The sequence below is a fragment of the Cyprinodon variegatus genome, unplaced genomic scaffold, assembly GCF_000732505.1.
Source record: "Cyprinodon variegatus isolate N-32 unplaced genomic scaffold, C_variegatus-1.0 Scaffold495, whole genome shotgun sequence".
Lineage (NCBI taxonomy): Eukaryota > Metazoa > Chordata > Actinopteri > Cyprinodontiformes > Cyprinodontidae > Cyprinodon > Cyprinodon variegatus.
In genome coordinates, this window is record NW_015150948.1 from 247,355 (window position 1) to 266,204 (window position 18,850).

Below are 18,850 nucleotides of genomic sequence, written 5' to 3' on the forward strand. Positions count from 1 at the left end.
TCCTCCCAGATCTGGACGAGAGCATCAATGAGCTCCTGGACAGTCTGAGGTGCAACCTGGCATTGTCGGATGAATCGAAACATAATGTCCCAGAGGTGTTCTATTGGATTTAGGTCAGGTGAGCGTGAGGACCAATCCATGGTATCAATTACTTTATCCTCCAGGAACTACCTGCATACTCTAGCCACATGAGGCAAGGCATTGTCATGCACCAGGAGGAACCCAGGACCCACTGCACCAGCATAGGGTCTGACAATAGATGCAAGGATTTCATCCCAATACCTAATGGCAGTCAGGGTTCCGTTGTCTAGCCTGTATAGGTCTGTGCGTCCCTCCATGGATATGCCTCCCCAGACCATCAATGACCCACCACCAAACTGGTCATGCTGAACAATGTTACAGGCAGCATAACGTTCTCCACGGCTTCTCCAGACCCCTTCAGGTCTGTCACATGTGCTCAGGGTGAACCTGCTCTAACAGGGCGCCAGTGGCGGACTTGCCATTTCCGGTGCCCGGGCAGTGAGCACAGGGCCCACTAGAGGACGTCGGGCCCTCAGGCCACCCTTGTGAAGTCTGTTTCTGATTGTTTGGTCAGAGACATTCACACCAGTGGCCTGTTGGAGGTCATTCTGTAGGGCTCTGGCAGTGCTCCTCCTTGCACAAAGGAGCAGATACCGGTACTGCTGGTTGTGTGTAGATCTTCTACGGCCCTGTCCAGCTCTCCTGGAGTAACTGCCTGTCTCCTGGAATCTCCACCATGCTCTTGAGTTTGTGCTGGGAGACACAGCAAACCTTCTGGCAATGGCACGTATTGATGTACCATCCCGGAAGAGGTGCACTGCCTGTGCAACCTCTGTAGGGTCCAGGTAGCGCCTCATGCTAACAGTAATGACAGTGACTCTAGCCAAATGTAAAACTGGTGCAAAAAAAGTCAGAGAAGATGAGGAGGGGAAAAATGTCAGTGGCCTCCACCTGTAAAACCATTCCCTGTTTTGATGGTCGTCTCGTTGTTGCCCCTCTAATGCACCTGTTGTTAATTTCATTAACACCAAAGCAGCTGAAACTGATTAACAACCCCCTCTGCTACTTACCTGACCAAATCAATATCCCAGAAGTTTAATTAACTTGATGCTATACTCAGATTACAAAGTGTTCCTTTAATTATTTTGAGCAGTGTATTTAGACTTAAAAAATAACTATTAAAACACCATCAGGTTGGATGCTTAGAGTATATAGCCTTATTTTATCATAATCAACTGGATTTTAGTCTTTTTGGTAAAGGTATATAACCTGACTATGTACCTTTAAGTTTAATGTAAAGGTCGTACATGTATCTTAGCTCCGATTCTCTCCGTACGAGGATGTCCCGTATCTGGTCAATCTTGAACAGCTCTCCTTCTATCTCCTCAATCGTGACTGTAGAGTCGGCCATTGAGATCACATCATCTGCTGAAAGGCAGAAAAGAGATATTTTTAGATATATTTCTCTCAGATTAAATACACTTTTGCTAAATATGGGACTAGCTTATAAAACGTTTAAAGAAAGAAAGTCTTTGAAAGGTTCACTAAAGTAATTTTTTTCTAATAAGCCTTAATTTCAAAAAGGTATTTCTAACTTCCTATTTTAACACACTGTAACATATGGCCCATGCTAAAGTCAATATTCCTTAGGTAATACTTGTACCTCAGGTACAGCTTTGAAATATTTAAAATATCCTTTTTAATGAACTTTCAACTGCGCTAAAAATTTCCAAGTATTTGGCCCATTGTGCAATTCCTATATCAACACATTATCAGCAGCATTTTCAGCAGCAACTCTTTCATAAGTGACTAAAATTGTTTCTTTACTATATTAAGAATACAAAACATGCTTTAAGTAAAAAAACAAAAAACAAGTAAATAAAAAGAATAATTATACTGAAAAAGCCTATTCAGAAACAATTGGAGACTTCCCTCCACATTTTTCCAAACATCACTGAACAAGCAGCACTCCCTCCTGCAGCCCCCACTCACCAGCAGCAGAGATGAGTCATCCATCCAGCAGAGCTTTCATTGGCTTTTAATTATCTGACCTTGGTTAATTGGGCATAAAAAATTACACTCACTGACTGGGAACAACAACACACACTAAAGTTCTGAAAGAAGAGTTTCTAAAACTGCCATGGTCATAGTTCAGATGAGTGTTTTGTTGTTTTGCTTTATAAAAATCTGCATTTTGGCATTAACATAATGATCAAAACCTAAAAAAAAAATAAAAAGCATCAGACAAAATACCTTTTCGTAACAAATTAGGTTTCTCATTTTTTATTATCAAAATCAAAGAGTTAGATTCTGGTTATTCTTTCTAATATAAAAAGCAAAGTACCCTGGTCTACTAGTTTGGGGCAGACCAAAAGCTGACTTTACTTTTACTATTTGGTTCAGTTTGCTTTCAAATTGTAATTTTTGCCTTTTACCATCGGGGTCCTTCATGTAAAACATCCGTTTTGTATATCTGTGTTGTTTTTGCAGATACAAAATCATTTTAAGATTCAAGAGCAGCTCATTCAATGGAGATTTTGAGATATTTTATTCCTAATATCAGAACAGTGTGGAAGAGCATATTCTGCATCATGTTACCAGCAGTATTGAAATAATGACAGACAAAAAACAAAATGATTAATACCTGCTTAACAATATAGTTCAACAAAAAATGTAGCGATTTTCTGATGTAGCTTGCAAAGGGATCACTGAATTGTAGTTCCTAACAGTAAAATACGGGAGCCAAGGCATGTAAATGCAGTGCAAACAAAGGATTCCAAATAAAACTCAAAAGGCCCTGTAAACATAGAAACACGATGGAGCAAATATAAAAACGTCACTAGCAAACACAAAAGTAGGACTAGCAAACAGGAAAAAAAAAAACAACAAAAGGGCTAAAATCACAAAAAAATAGAGAGTGGCAAAGTGGAAGAATCCTGCAAGCCAATTCAGAAATTAATTTTACATACAAAGGAAATTTGCAAAGGAAATATGCTGCAAGTAGCACAAACAACTGATGTATAATTCCTGAGTTAGCTCGTCAATTTTTTTCTTTTCACAGAACTTTTCTAATTGGATATTTTTATATATTTTGTAAAAAAAAATGTTTTAAACATTTAACTCCACACTGCTTTGGGAACTATTCAATTTTACCTTTAATCAAAATGAACTATTATCAATGAATTTGGAAAGCTTTTACTTATTTTTTTTAGATAAATCATAATTTTCTGCATTAAATTTTTGTAATAATGATTGGTTTATTTTCTAGACAAAAACATATTCATTTCTTAAACAAGAGAAATCTGCTAAGGGTAACAGCAAGTAGAATGACTGCATATGTTATGATTATAAAACCAATGTGTAGCTTAACAAAAGCTATACGTTACTTAATTCAAATTATAACCTAACTGTCCAAAAAACTTTTGACAATTTGAGTAACCCTAAAGCTTCTGATCGATTCTTTCCGTCAACCAAATCAAAAATTGCACAAGATTTTGATATTAAATTAATGTCTTGCAATAAATATCTTTTTTTTTTTATATATATTAAGGTTATGTTTATTTTTAGTCTTGTTTTTTATGTAATCTGTTGCATGATCCTGACTACAGTCTGTTTTAAAAAAGATTTCTCATAAGAAGCTTGCTTTTGAAAATAAGAGACTTGACTCTAGTACATGGTATTTACCAGTACAAATGAAGGTCACAGCTGTTTAGAATGAAAACTGTGCCATAAAATATCAGATTGGAAAAAAAAAAGAAAAGTCAGAGAGTATAAAAACACATTGTCTGATAAGTAGATCCTGCAAAAAGGAGCTTCAAAGTGTGGCCCCAGACGAAGGTACTTTTTATCAGTTCCTTCGTCGCCCCAGAGCTTGGGCTCCTGTGTTCGAATTTGAGCATGTGGAAAATGTTTCTTGCCAGCAAAGGTGTTCAATGCAAACATATGTTTTATATATATTAACATATGATAGAATTATTACCATAAATTAAGATCTTACTACTATTAGTTTATTAACACATTGATTTAGCATTTTGTCTGCTGTTGATGCCATCGTGGGACTAATAGGCAATCAATTAATCAATTATCAATTAATCAATGCGTTATTATCCTAAATTCAAATTTAATGCATTTAATAAAGATAACAAAACCAAATCTCTTGACAATAGCAGTAATAATAATAAGGTTTTGCAGAATAAACTCACGTGGTTTTTCCATCCCTCTTTGCAGTTCAGTTTTATCCAGCGCTCCATACTGTTGAGAGGATTTTCTAACATTTTCCATGTTTTTTTTGTTTTTTTTGGGTTAACTAAATGTTGGCTTTTTATGAAGCTGGAGAAAGAATTCAAAGCTGCAGTCCGTGCAATAATCGAACAGAAAGCAGAAGTCTCTGACAGACTCCATGCACTGTTCATATAGAGCAGAGCAGGCAGCAGATGCTGAAGCCAGTCTGCACTGAGCCTGTCTTTCTACTAATCTGCGCTCAGAGGCGCCACCTACTGGAACAATCCAGCAAACTTCCCCACAATACTTTGCAACTCATTTTAACAGGCTTTGAAAGGAGATACAGCAGAACAGCCATGAATTACCAGTCTTCTGCTTCTTCATAGCTTAGCTGCACTTTTACCCCACAGTGTTTTATATCAAACTGTTTAAGTGATTTTGAATTTCAGTATTATGGCAATGGCTTTACCAGTTCTCAGCAAAGCAGAGACCAAGAAAAATCCAAAAAGTTAAAAAAAGATGTTTAACACAAAGGTTTGTAATTCTCACTTTAATCAGAGATGCATGGTGGACCTCACATATATTTTATTTTCTAATTTGATTTAAACAAACATTAGGCTGTGTCCAAACATCTGCCCTAACCCCTATCTATATATAGCACTATAAAGTCCTATATATGGATTAAGCCATTTTATATATGATGGTCCGGATGCAAAATTTCCTACTAAGCACCTTGAAAAGTAGTGTGCAACCGTGGCCACCAGACAAGCAGATATATCCCAGAATGCTTTGCAGTGGATCTCCTCACAAAGCATCATGGGATTTATTTTAGGGGCGAGAAAGAACAAAGATGGCACAGACACCTTGCGGGGAGCCGAAGTCATGTGACCCACAGGGAGCGAGTCGTGTTGATCACCTGTCTGAATGGTCAGTCAACTAAGTTCACTATAAAGTCCCCTATATAGTCCAAGCTCTATATAGTGCTTGAGGGATTAGGGGTTAGGACAGATGTTTGGACTCCGCTAGTTTTTTCTAACTGGGATGTAATCTTTTTATATATCTTGAAAATAAGCAGTGAAACAACATCAAATACATCTATTAGTAAATCATCCCTGGGAGCATCTGATGTCCGACCAGCGGGGGGCCTCGCTTCCTGGTTGACCAATTAAGGTCTGCCTTCAGTTTCCATGGTAACCAACTTCTGTAGTATCCAGAGGCTGGATAGCAATCACTGTTTTTCTAAGTTCTGCAGACTCTACACTGGAAGAAAGTAAATGTTCATCAGAGCAGATCAAAACCTAAAGCAACACACAACTGTCAAACATTTTAATATTAATAAGAAACTGAAAAGTGTGGGGTGCCTATATATTTGCCAGGTTTTACTCAGAAGCACCTATATGAAATGCTGTGCTGTAATTGCAGTTAAGGGAGGAACTACTGAGTATTAATTTGAAGGGCTGAATAGATGTTTTTTGAATAGTTTATATTTGAAAAAATTGCCAACCACACGGATGCCTTTCATTCCACTTCATGGTTATGATCCAATTTCAGTCTATGCAGTTTGTGAATATAAGGTGATTACATGTGAAAACATTTAAAAAGGGCTCTCGTTTTGTTGTTTGACTTTATCTATTCCTATACCAGTAGCTCACTCTAGTTGCAAACAGACTTTCTGATTAAACTATGACTATGTCCTGTTGGCTGATATTTCATTTTTGCTCTTTCCGTAAAGGTAAGCGTTTAATATATTTTCTAGGGCTGGAACTTTAACACAGTCATTTTTTAAACTTAAACATATCTTAAAGTATCCAAAAAAAATACTGTAGTTAATTAGTTTTTACATTTAATACACCTTAAAGCAACATTAATTGTCTGACTTAGGAGCTGCCTTAAAGGAGCTTCAGTGGTATATTTTTTAAACTCACACTTAATGTTGCATGTTAAACAGCAAATGCTACGCTATAAAAGGCAATGTTTTATAAACAGCTCTCCTGTCATATTTTTTCAGTTTTATAAAAATGTATTTCTGTAAAACTCCTAAAGGCAGTATTAGATGCCTTTTTGCTGTATATAACTCACACACATACTGTATATTTAACATATTCATGGGAAGGACTTGTGCTATAATTAATGTTCACACTTTTAAGGAGGCAGTTATCCAAAGACGTCTCAGAAAACAGGGTTTTCTGCAAACTAATTAGAGAGCCCGTAATTGACTCAAATAGAGTCTGACCACTAATATTTACCTTGAGAAGATAATGTTACTGGAAGCTCGGTGTTGTGAATGTGAACGATGAGTAAACAAGGATGTAAAGGAGCCAAGTCAGCATTTTTTCCATTGGCAGAGAGGGAAAAAAAGAGAAAAAATTTTAAAAAAGTGGTGAAGATACAAGGGATAAGACATGAGAACGGGACAGACTATGAACTTAAGTATTTATTCAAGCTTGAGTTGAAGTGGCAAAGTTGATGGCCTTATAAGCAAAAGCTGCCAGCAGATGGCGACAACTTACGTTTATATCTGCCGATTAAGTTCTGCGAAAGAAAAAATAGCTTTTCAGGCTTGAAAAAGACTAAGTAAATGTTATCAGGACAAAGGATTGCTGCACAATGTTTTATTTCGGAATGAATATACATTTTGCGTTTCTTTACATTCTTTGTTTAATAAGTATTTGGAACCAGGCACCTTTAAGGAGCAAAAACACTTTTCCTTAGTACTGAAGCAGTTTAAAGACTTTCTTCCATAAGAATGTCTTGGCATGTTGGGTTAATCATACAGATTCATTTATTAGTCTTCAAGCAAAATATAACATACATCACATCCATAATAATTTGACAGAAATGCTTGCACTTTACAGTCATTTTTAAATAACAAAACTGTTATCTTTATGCATTTTACAGCTTTCTTAATGTGACTCAGGTCAAACATTGGACTTTCCAGCTCCTTCTGGAAGCACACTGACAACAGTTTCCTACACAGATGCCCAGAAGAAACATCTAGGATGTTCTAACTCAAAGTTAAATATATATATATGATAAAAAGGTGCGTCCTTCTCTTTCTGTTCAATCTTACATGTTATTTCACAGTTTAGTGTCCAGGTTAAAGGACAGAAATGATGGCTGCAGCAGTCAGAGGAGGATCAGCGGCCTGCTGGGTGGAGTGTAACATAATGCCAGGCCAGTTCTGCCTGACCTTCTGCACACGACTTGAGTTTACACAGTACTAAAGGGCTTCTGTGTTTTTAGTGCTTGTAATCCTGCATTGTTTTTTGCAAAAACAACTTGGCCTAAAAACAACTTTCCACCTTTTACAAATATATAATAGTAAACTTTGACGAGGCTACGAGACGAGCATCAAAGTCTGACGGTACAACTGGCCCTTCTGCAGGATGACGGAAACGTCACGTTAAAACTGAATTCCAGTGAGCCATTTAAGTCGACTCATGGAAAGTAATCAAACCTGTCAGGGCAGAAAATCAGCCACCCTTGCCTGGCACGTGCTACTAAGGAGGGAGATGACAGACCTGTACCAACCCAAACAGCTATAGGAATCGTAACCGATAGGCCAGCGCTGACATATTGTTTTTATAATTCTATTTTTTAAACACATTTTATAAGAGATGCACCATTTCTTCACAGATACCAGATATATTCCAGGCCTTCTTGGATATCTTAACTTCTCACCCTAGTTGTAAACACTGGTTTTATTTGAGGTGCTGCTGCTTATCTGATAAAAGCGTAGTACTTTCATAAAGTATGTCAGCGACCAAATATCACATCAATCTCAACTTATCCCTACCATAAACCGTGGTGGTGACAGCATGATGCTGCAGGAAGCAGATGGCAAAAAACTGATAAAGCCTGTAGGAGACTTAAGTCATGTAAATGTTCAACTGTTAGCGGTTTAACCCTGAACATGCAAACTAAAAACACATTCATGTGTTAAATTGGCCTAGTCAAAGCACAGACCTAAATCCTATTGAGAATCGGTGGATTGGACTTAAAACTGGACGTTCACTTCATCTAATATTACTGACTTTAAGGTTTGTTGGTTTGTTTTTTCCCAAAGAAGTCCCCAGATGTTTAAAGCAGGTGCAGATATAACCCGAAAAGTCTGGGACATCTATTAAACTCAAATTAGCCCTGATGCTTTTTGGTGCAAGACTGAAACTCTGGGTAATTTTACGCTTTAGTGCATTTAGTGAACAGGAGATAAATACATTCCACCATATTTTCCGTATCGGACCTCCTGATCACTGATCGGAACAGAAAAAAAATGATCCAGTTTGATCTTCACTAGCCGACTGGTGCATCTCTAGATAGATCTTTTCTACATCATCAGGTCTGTTAGTTTGAGTGTCTGATTTTCCTTTCGTAGTTATTATTGCCTTGGTCATCCTCCATGGCCTTCTCTAGCCAGTCTCTCTCGGGATCAGAATCAGAGTCACTGGCCTCGCTTGCATCCGCTGCCAGAAGGCGCGAGTAGTTAATCCTGCGCTGGCGGGGGGCTTTCCACTGCAGCAAAGGGAGACACACACACCATGCCATGAGGCCGATGGCCACTCCTCTGAACAGCCAGGTAACCCCAAACCTCTGAACCACAAACCCTCCAGCAAAACTCCCGACTGCACTCCCTAGGCGCAGGCACAGGGAGCTGTATACCCTCCGGACACTTCTTTCAGCTCCAGGTGTTGCAACGTCCTCGCACTGGATCCCAACAGCCCACCAGAGGGCGCCGCTGCTGAAGGTACTTAGCACCTGTGCAGGCAAGGCTGTCCAGGGGCCCCAGAGAAAGGAGTAGTAGAAGACCTGCAACCCCAGACTGGCAGCCCCGACTACCAGCACCCTCCCTGGGCTGAGAAGTTTAGATACTCTGCCAGCCAGAAGGGGGAAAGCAGCCTGTGAGAGCAAAGCGAGGGCGAGACACAGTCCCATGTGCAGCTCAGTGCTTCCGTGATCCTCCATCTGCCAAAGCAGGAAGTTTTCCATCGCCGAGTTCACCACCCCCACCAGGATGATGGTAAAAGCACAGAGCAAAGCACGGGGGGAGCCGTGCACCAGCTGCATGGCCTTCAGGAGCCCGTTGGCCCTGCCGCGCTTTTTATTCAGGTACAGAGGGAGGTAGATGGCTACGGGGAGGGCCAGAACCGCCAGGCCCGCATAGGCGTAAAAATGCACCACACTTCTGGAGGTGTCAGCAGCTATGAGACAGCTTAGCTGGCTGACCACAACCCCAGCTCCCCCGACCCCACAGGCCCCCCCGATCAGACCCCACACCTCCATGCTGCCGTGGCGGTCCGAAGCGTCGGCGTAGTCCAAATACTCGTAAAGACCGTCGTCGACCGTCCGCTCCAGAGGGGCCGACAGGAACTCCCACAGCGAAACGATGATGAGGATCAAGAAGAAGAGCTGGTTCTGGATGTTCATCTCCTTCAGACTGCCCAGAAATCCAGAACTATTCTGTTTCTCCTCCAAGCGGCCTGATGTGATCCCAGACCTCTTATTCCTTTCTGCACTCACCAGAGAGCTGGCGGTGGCGTGGACAACGCTCAGTACTCCATGACTGCTGTTTACGACCTCTGATGCGTTTCCAGGAGAGAGAGCAGTTTCTGAGGGTTCTGCATCATTTCTATTAGGCGGAGTTGATGTAGGAGTTGGTACCGAATCACTGACAGAGTTGGTAGGCGAGCTCGATACGACTAAGGTTGTATGTGTTCTAGTTGGTAATGTCTGACTGCTAGTGGTAGCTGCCAGATCAAACCAACTTTGGGCCGAACCAGAGCTCAGATTGGAGGTATTACAGCTTCTGCTCTGAGCACCGGGCGTCTCTACAGGAGGGAGGAGCAGCAGGACCAGAGCGGCCAAAGCGGAAAACAAAAGCGAGCAGTTTATCACCAACCGCCTTTTGTTGTAGCGTTTGGAGAGGAGGCCAGCCAGCGGGCTCCACACCAGGGTTATGGAGTGCTTGGTGCCCATGATGATGCCGACCATGGACTGGGACAGACCCAGGTGGCGGAAGTAGAGGGTGAGGAAGGGGAGCAGACAGGCTTTGGAACAGGAGCAGAGGAAGCTGAAGGTGCCCGTCAGAGCGAGGGCGCGCCTGACGTCGATCTGTCTGGTCCTCCTCATGGTTGTTCTCCAGTAGCGAGGTGGCTCTCTGAGAAGGCGTCACATGGAGCAACTGGTGGGATTCAGAAAAGGAGACACAACCTGGGAATTATTAAGTGATAGAAGCATTTTCTCATCCACTGGGTTTCAATTTACAACTAAGGATTCATTTTCTAATCGATTAATCTTTTTTTTTTTATTATTATTCGATATAATTGGATGGCAAAAGGTGATTTAAATAAGATCTTTTACAGGATTAAAGCAAGTTTAGCCAAATGTGCCTTTTGAGTTCTGTAGAGAAATTATTCAGACAAGAAAATCCTCATCTTATATGCAATGATAGATGAAAACAATTTCATTAAATTAAACCCATTGCTTTCACAAGTCAGTCATTATCAGTTTAATTTACAGTGCAGCAGAAAAAGTATTTACTCAGCCACTGACTGGTTCATCTACTTAAAAAGATGATCATCATCATATAATACTACAACTATGAAACCATCAGTAACACACAAAAAAAAAGAAATCCAAAAAATTGGATTGGATTTTTATAGAATTCATAGAATTTATAGAAAGCAAAATAATTGGTCAGCAACAAAAGTTTAATTGTTACTTTGTAGCATAGTCTTTGTTTAAATGATAGAGGTCAAACGTTTCAAGCCAGTTTTCTCCAGGTTTGCTCAAACTGCAGCTGGTATTTTAACCCATCCTCCATCACTTCTCTGTTAGAGCAGTGATGTTTTGGGTCTGTTGCTGGGCAACAGGCACTTTCGACTTACCCTACATATTTTCTATGGGGTTGAGGTCTTTGTATGGAGCCACAGATGCATTGTCTGATTGGTGTGTTTGGGATCATTGACCTTCTTAAAGAGCCAACCATGCTCCATCTTTACTGGTGGAAGAAGGTTTTGGCTTAAAATCTCCCCATTTATGACCTCGTTCATTATTTCCTTAATATAAATCAGTCATCCTGCAGAAGAAACAGCCCAAATGCATGATGTTTTTATTTCTATGTTTCACTGTAGGTATGATGTTCTTGGGATGTAACTCAGTGTTCTTCTTCCTCCAAACACAAGTTGAGTTTGTGTCAAATGATATTTTTTTTCTTTCATCTGACCACATGATATTCTCTTAATCCTTTTCTGAAACATCCATGGCAAACTTCAGACAGACCTGGAGCTGCAGAGCCTTCAGCAGGGAGACACACCTGGAGCTGCAGGATCTAGTCCCTCCGGTTATATTGTGTTACTGATGGTTGCCTTTAACCCTTTGGTCCCAGCTCTCTGCAGGTCATTCATCACACCAACCTGCTCACCTATTGCAGATTCACTCTATTCTTTCTTCCCAGTGTCCTTCAACAGCTTTTTGGTCTTGACCATGGTTGAGCCTGGATTCTGACTTTTTAAGGGTGTCGACAGGCGACTGACTCTCAGTTAAAACAGGTAATGTGTGGAATAACGGAGAGCACCTTAAAGAATAAAGCTTTTTTGTTTCAATGTTGTGTGTGTGTTTTTTTTTTTTTGTTTCGATTAGCATTTCTTCCAAGCCATAACAAGGCTTTTGTTTGGGCCACTGGACTATAAGCCTGGAAGTGAAACGCTACTCCAGACATTTTCAACTGAGAAAGCTTCCTGGATGGAAAGCAAAATGTCTTCAAACTTAAAAACCAAAGTCCAGCAGTTTGTTTTTTAAACTATTTTGAAACTATTTAACTTATTTTAAATTAAAGAAGAGATTACATGTCTGTGAGGGCCAGACGTATAGCTTGTTTGAGGATGATAAAATACTTATTTTCCACTATAATTGACAAATAAATGGTAAATTCTGCATTGTGATTTAGTGGATTTGTTTTCTTATTTTGTCCCTCATGGTTAAAATGTACCTATGATGGAAATTACAAACCTCTCTCATCTTTCTAAGCAGGACAACTTGCTAAATGAATGGCTGACAGTATTTTTTTTTTTTTTTTTTTTTTTACAAAAGACCAAGACAAACTACAGTCAGGACAGGGTGGAAGTTGTTTAGTTTGAGGCATGATATGTTTTACAAAGTGGATGGATTATATAAAGAAAGTATCTCTAGTTTTGAATATTTCTCAGTTATTTTCAATTTATCATTCAAAAAAGAATGGCACACATTCAAATCGCCAAGATGTGGCCTTTCACTTAGACTGACAGGTCAGAGTATTGGAGAAAGAGAAAGCGGTCCATGGTACCTCATCATAAAATAGCCTTGCATCTGCTTTTACGAAAGAGCAACAAGAATAAGACCAAAGAGGCTGAGTTTAAAGTTTCCCACTTGTCATTTACAGGACAATCAAGGGGATGAAAACAAATTTGACCATTTTGCTGCATTTTCAAAATGTTTTTTTTCTGAAGGGAAACCACCAGAGGACACTGCAGACTCAGAAGCATGGAAGTAAAAACCTGCTGCAAAAAGATTCCAGCACCACAGTGAGACTACACCTAAAGCCAGGGCCATGATGAAAAGTTTTCAGATCCGTATTTTGGACTGGCCTAGTTAAAGTCCAGAGCTAGATTCTAGTAATAATAATATTAATAAAAAAGTTCAACATTTTTTTTTTATCTCCATGTGCAAAGCCGGCAGAGACACAAAACAAGACATGTTATTCATTTATGCTTCTTGCAGAGCAACTAGAGAAAACTGCATTTTTCCATTTTTCCTTCACATTGATTTGTGTTTAAACATATGGGATTCTAATAAAATATTATGGAAATGTTTGCAAAATGTCTATAAAATGAAAGTAAAATGAAAGAGGTTGAAAATTCACACATGGCATGTATTCTTTCCATTCTTTTATAATATCGTATAATAATAATAAAAATACTATCTTGTAGAACCGGTTTTATATTAATCCATTACCATAGATAAAAGACTGATTATTCTTAAAGACGCAGTGTATTAAATGCTACTGTTTATGTCCTGTATTACAGTGTAGAATAACTTTTCCTCTTCCATTTTAAATGTTTAAATAACGCATCTGGAGGTGGAAAAACGTTAGTAAAGTAGAAAGAAGGAGGATGACGGAAACAGAAACACCTATGAGGCAGGATCCACCTGTCCCAGCAGGATGTCAAGGTCTAAAACTCTTGTCCACGTCACACCAAACCGCAAGATAAGCAGAGAAAAAGTGACTCGAAGTTTTAAATGTGACTCTTACCCAGCTCTTTCTTCTTCAAGCTCATCTACATTTTTCCATTTTTGATTTAAAAAAAACATGACATCCGGAGGTTGTTTTATTCTCAGTCTGTTTCGCGTTTTAGTTCAACAATCACCTGCTGCTGCAGGGGGCGGATCATGAACCAACTCAGTCATGCATTCACTGCAGCGCTCCTATAGGTAAACACCTGGGGAGAAATGTCCTCTCCTGCAGCGCCCCCCAGTGGTCAGGATGCTTAAGTGCGTCAGAGTAGGGTTGGTGTGAAAACAAATATCTGCAGTTACAGATGTTATTCTAAATGTCCGCTCTAACTAAACACTAGATGTAAAAATACTTATATAAATGCTAAACAACACTGTAAGCACGGATTATTGGTAATAAGAATTATTTAAATAAGATTTATTTACAACTATAAAAAATAGTACGATAGTAGTTACACTGGCTTTAGTTTGCATCATTTTAAATTGTATTGATAGTTTATTGTACAAATAGCAAATTTAGGGTTTAGTAAACATATCTGCCATCAGCAGGAACATTAAACAGATTCGTTTGGTTACATCCTTATTAAAGACTGACATTGAAAACCTATGATGATTCATTTTTATAAACTATCTGGTTTAGCAGCTTTTTCTTTTTGTTACAGTACAAACCTCATTATATTTGGGGATTTTTATGAAATAGACAGGAACATTAATCAATGTCAAATTCACTTTTTGGTTTTAATCAAACTTAATCATCTTTATTTAAACGTTAATTTCCTGCATACCAGGTTTTTGTGTACTTCATAGAATTACCCTTAAAGGAGGACTTGAGCTAAGTCCAATGGTAAAGCTATGTTGAAATGCAAATTCAATTTGCACAACTGTTAAGAGGAAATGTTTAATTGTTATTGCAAGCAAAGAACAGGTTTTGTTAATTAAAATGTGAAAAAACGCAATCCAGAAATTACACTTTAAAAAACGTCTTAAAAAATAAATTTTTTGAGAATAACTTTGCTACTCAGATATGTTACTTTTCAAATTATTCCAAATTATGTTTTTATTGATATTTTATTAATTTTAGACATTATTTCAGCAACTTTTGCTTCTCTTTATTACATTTTATATTTATGAGCACCCCCCCCCCAAAAAGCAATTGTGTATATAATATAATGAACCGTCTGTGGATATAAAAAAGACAAAACCGATGGTTACGATTTTATTTGATTTGAAAATCAAATCAGAATTAAGAAAATACAGATTTTGTGATCGCATTATGTGATTAGTTTCAAAAACAAATAAATACCTCGCTTTATTATGTACACATTTTGGGGAACAACTTTATTGAAAAAAACAAAAAAAACAAAAAAGAAAATTGTATTACTCAGGTTGTCAGTACTGAGAAAATAGTGACAAACAGCAGAGGGAGACATTTCTAATAATTTTTATGTCCATTAATAGCATAATAATATTGAGGCTGATGATTTATGTGAACTTTTTATTCTTCAGAGTGAACTGATTAAACAACAATCAGCTGCAGTCATCGCTAAAAACGAGAAATGTTTTTAACTTAAAATACTTGCATAACCTTAATTATAGGGAATTATTTTTTTCACGCAAAAAGTAGCCTACAACAAATAAACTTCCATCACTTTGCTCACAACAGATATTTAAAAAGATCATCAAAAGGCACTTAGCTTAACATCAAATCATTTGAACTTTTCAAGTTTGAGGTCTTTAAGAATAGTGAAAATTAGATTTATTTGTGAAATGTCAAAAATATCAGAGATAGGATATAAACTCAGAAGTCAGTGTGCATGTGTTCAGTATTTTTCTTCTAAACTGTACAGCTGGGCAAAAAAGAAAAAAAAAGTGCTTTTTTTTAAAGCAAAAATTACAGGAAGTATGTTTGCAGGGCTCAGAATGAAGCTTTCGAACCTGAAGAAACAGTTTGAATAGATAAGCATGGAGGTGGCACCATGGTGTGGGACTCTCTTGCTTCCAGCGGTGATGATATGGTGCACAAAATAGAAAGATTAAAACTACAGCAGAGAGTTTTGAGAAAAACCATAGACCGTCTGAAACTTTGAACAAGCACAGCTTGAACATCAAAGATAGGCTTTAGATAGACAGACAGAGGCAAAGATGTAGCACAGAGCTAATCTTCAGCTTGGCCAAACACAAATAATCTGTCTCATATGACATATGTCTCACATACATATGACACAGTGTGGGGTTAAGGGTCTTGCTTAGAGAGCCAGAGTGGCAGTCTGTGGGAATGGGGCTCAAAAACCTCAGGATTCCAAGCTCTATGCCCTAACCACTAGGCCATCACTCCCCACTTATGTATCTCTAAGTTTTCCCCATAAATAATTCTGTCTGACCAGGAGACCCCGCTCCCTCCCTTTTGTTAGAAAACGAGTGGCTAAGACATATCTTTGTAGAGCTGTTTTTACCTGGCCCCTCCAGGAAACATCTACATTGATCGCTCTGACCTTATCAGTAAACAACATGCCGGCTTTCTCCGATCATGGCTTGAGTCGGAACACAATCGATTCTGCTCAAAGCTGAGACAAAGACGCTCTTTTAGCACCTAATCTGTACAGTGAATTGTTTAAGTTGCAAAAGTGTGTTTTACAGCTTTGAGAGGTCTTATATTATTTTAGTCTTCTTAAAAGAAAAGTCTTATCTCAAGAAGTAGATTGATAAAAACACCTGCAGTGCCTGTAGGGTAGGCAGGGGTCTGCAACCTTTGAAAACCAAAAAGCCATTTCACCCTGAATCCAGTCAGGTTTAAGTGGTTTAGAGCTACAAATTTGACACATTTTAGAAAATGCGACTTCTTAATTTAATTAAATATCTGCTATAATAAATCTGTTGCCATTTATTTGTATTTTTTCTGGCTTTGAAATGAGTAAAAACATTAAATGCATGGATTTTCTTTTGATATTTGTGGAAAATTATGTTGAAATAAAAAAGGTTTTCAAGCAATCATAAATAAAGATCCAAAAACAACATAAAATATTGTTGGTTCTTTCAAATTATGTTCTGGGAAATTTAAATTCTAAAAAAGAGTCTAATTTGTTTGCTATATTTAAAGCCCTTAGTTGGTTGTTTATCATTTTAGGAGCCATTACAGAGGGTCCACAGAGCCATTTGTGACTCTGGAGCTGCAGGTTGCAGAGCCCTGCTCTAGAGCAGCATTGTGATTGGGCAACACCCACATAGGGAGAGTAAACATTGTAGAGAAAGCATATTTTCTTCATAGTTGAAAATCTAGTACCAGGAAGCAACTGAAATTGAATAAAAAAAATACTCCATAGTGCCAAGGCAATATATTGTCATATATATGCCCTAGAATGACTTCAGAAGGCTTAAGAAAAATATTATTAGACCTTCAAAACATAATTGAAATTATATGTTGTCTTTTTACAGCAAATCATCAAAAATCCAACATTTTTAAGGCAATCATCCACATGATAAGTGCTGATTATGAATCAGTTGAGGCAAAGCGAGAGCCCCGCCTATGCCCAAAAAGAAAAAAACAACAACAAATCAGGTCCTTGTTGTCCTCTTCATCTCACTTTTTGAGTCAATCATAGTTACTAGAAAATGTAAACATGAACAAGGCATGCGTATCGTCACCAGTTTGAGCATAAAAAGATACGAGCAGACACCAGAAACTGGTTTTTGAGGTTATTACCCTGAGATAGTGGAAAATACTAAGAACTAGAGTATTTCTAAAAGTCAAACTTAGACAAATCTGCTTTTTGAAATGAAATGTTCACTCTGGTGCTAAATTTAAATTTTCCTGCTCCCCCCTCTGACTCATCCCGGATCCTCAGATAGTGCTTTGTTCGGCGGGTCACTGAGCCGAGGCAGAAAAGGAGGTGATGGGAAGGCAGAGCAGGGAGCAGAAGGTCGGGTTCAGGGGTTGGATTTGGCCCGGTAGCGTTTTGTAAGACCTCCAGTCTGAACTGCTGCCTGCTTTGCTGCACAGCGACACCTCACACCTAAAGACAGGAAACAGTTTCTGTAGCTTACATATCATGCTGAGTTTTAGATTAAACATATTTGAAATACATTTAAAACATTTAAAATCTCTTGATTGCTTTACTGGAGAGGAAAGAATGCATGTTCTGTTTTTTCTCTTGAAGAGCAGCGTTACCTTCTGACTTTCTGGATGAAGGTCTTTTTGTCTTGATCCAGACAAACGGCAAACGTAGCCCCGTCTTCATGAGCAGTCACCTGCACCTTGTCTACCTTTACTTCTGACATCATGATCTGCTTCAAACACAATAATCTGTTTGTTTGATATTTGAAGAAAACATTCAGAGGTGTATTTATAAATTTTAAACAATGATTACAAAGTGAGAATAAAAAAGGACACTGAGTTATAACGTGTGGATTTTTGAAAACAAAAAGAAAGAAACTAACAGCATTAGAGTTTTGGGTTGATGAAATAACCAGAGGTGAAAGAACTAAGCTATGCAGAAAGCATCAGTGGTTAATATCACAGTCATGCAACCTATGAGCGACTTGGATTCTGAAAACCAAGAAAATCAAGACTGATAAAACATCAAACACTGAATGAAAATGATGTACATCAGAACTTTACCTCAAACTAAATACATTGGTAAATTGATCTTTTCCATCCCTTTTGTTTCATTTTGTAATGAAACAAAATAAAATCAAACTGTGCTTTTAACACTTAAAGTCATTCCATGATTGGCCAGCAGGATTATGGAGCCTCCAAGGGACATGATGGAAGAAGCAAATTAGGGGTGAAAATGTTTACATATATATATTTTTTGCCTCATCCTAAAAATATTTTTGCTCTATCTTAAAAAGGTTTTTTGTATATATAATTTTTTATGGGTGAGTTTGCTGAAGCAATGCAGCCATGGAAGATATAGTGTAGCAGCTCTATAAAGTTCTGTAAAGTTTAACTTGAGATTGGCCTCAAATGTAAAGATCTTGTCAGCGCTTAGCTTTAGGCATGTTTTTTCTATTTAAGTGAGAGACATTTGAAGGGGATTTTACACTCAAAAGGATTTTTTTTTCATGAAGAACATTCTGAACTAGTGCATCTAGTTCAGTTTGTTAGTGGCCAATTTCAGAGCTCTGGTCAAAACTTTCTCTGGATGACACATAACTTGAAAAAGGACAAGGAAAAATACTTAGAAAATAAAAAAATATTTATTTTTTGGCTTTTAAGCTGTGTTTTTGTTCAGTTTGTAAGTAAATATAGCCTTTCTCTGTATATTTAGCGAAACTACATCATGTGATGTGGATTACGTCATTAAGGATGTGCACAATTGCTCAACAAGCCAAAGCAAAAGAG

At 38.2% G+C, this 18,850-nt stretch overlaps 3 protein-coding genes across 5 annotated transcripts in view; all 3 read right to left on the minus strand.

Moving 5' to 3' along the window:
* The window catches only part of LOC107094641 (uncharacterized protein C16orf45 homolog), a 17,141-nt gene extending 12,718 nt beyond the window's left edge, over positions 1 to 4,423 (minus strand). Inside the window, exons 1-2 of one of the 2 annotated variants that reach the window (XM_015390391.1) lie at positions 4,224 to 4,423; positions 1,329 to 1,446 (exon numbers count right to left, since the gene is read on the minus strand). In XM_015390391.1, coding sequence (XP_015245877.1) covers positions 1,329 to 1,446; positions 4,224 to 4,302 — 197 coding nt within the window. In that variant the 5' untranslated portion in view covers positions 4,303 to 4,423. Of the gene's footprint in view, positions 1 to 1,328; positions 1,450 to 4,223 lie in introns of both variants that reach the window. The other variant, XM_015390389.1, reaches the window with a different exon arrangement.
* A 2,356-nt stretch (positions 4,424 to 6,779) lies between these two features.
* On the minus strand, positions 6,780 to 13,664 carry mfsd6l (major facilitator superfamily domain containing 6-like). Its single transcript, XM_015390384.1, has 2 exons — positions 13,529 to 13,664; positions 6,780 to 10,420 (listed from the first exon to the last, which is right to left on the minus strand). The coding sequence occupies exon 2, from the start codon at positions 10,366 to 10,368 to the stop codon at positions 8,587 to 8,589; it is 1,782 nt and encodes a 593-aa protein (XP_015245870.1). The 5' UTR covers positions 10,369 to 10,420; positions 13,529 to 13,664; the 3' UTR covers positions 6,780 to 8,586.
* A 1,153-nt stretch (positions 13,665 to 14,817) lies between these two features.
* The window catches only part of pik3r5 (phosphoinositide-3-kinase regulatory subunit 5), a 20,431-nt gene continuing 16,398 nt past the window's right edge, over positions 14,818 to 18,850 (minus strand). The window contains exons 17-18 of one of the 2 annotated variants that reach the window (XM_015390383.1): positions 17,675 to 17,790; positions 14,818 to 17,519 (exon numbers count right to left, since the gene is read on the minus strand). In XM_015390383.1, coding sequence (XP_015245869.1) covers positions 17,372 to 17,519; positions 17,675 to 17,790 — 264 coding nt within the window. In that variant the 3' untranslated portion in view covers positions 14,818 to 17,371. Of the gene's footprint in view, positions 17,520 to 17,674; positions 17,794 to 18,850 lie in introns of both variants that reach the window. The other variant, XM_015390382.1, reaches the window with a different exon arrangement.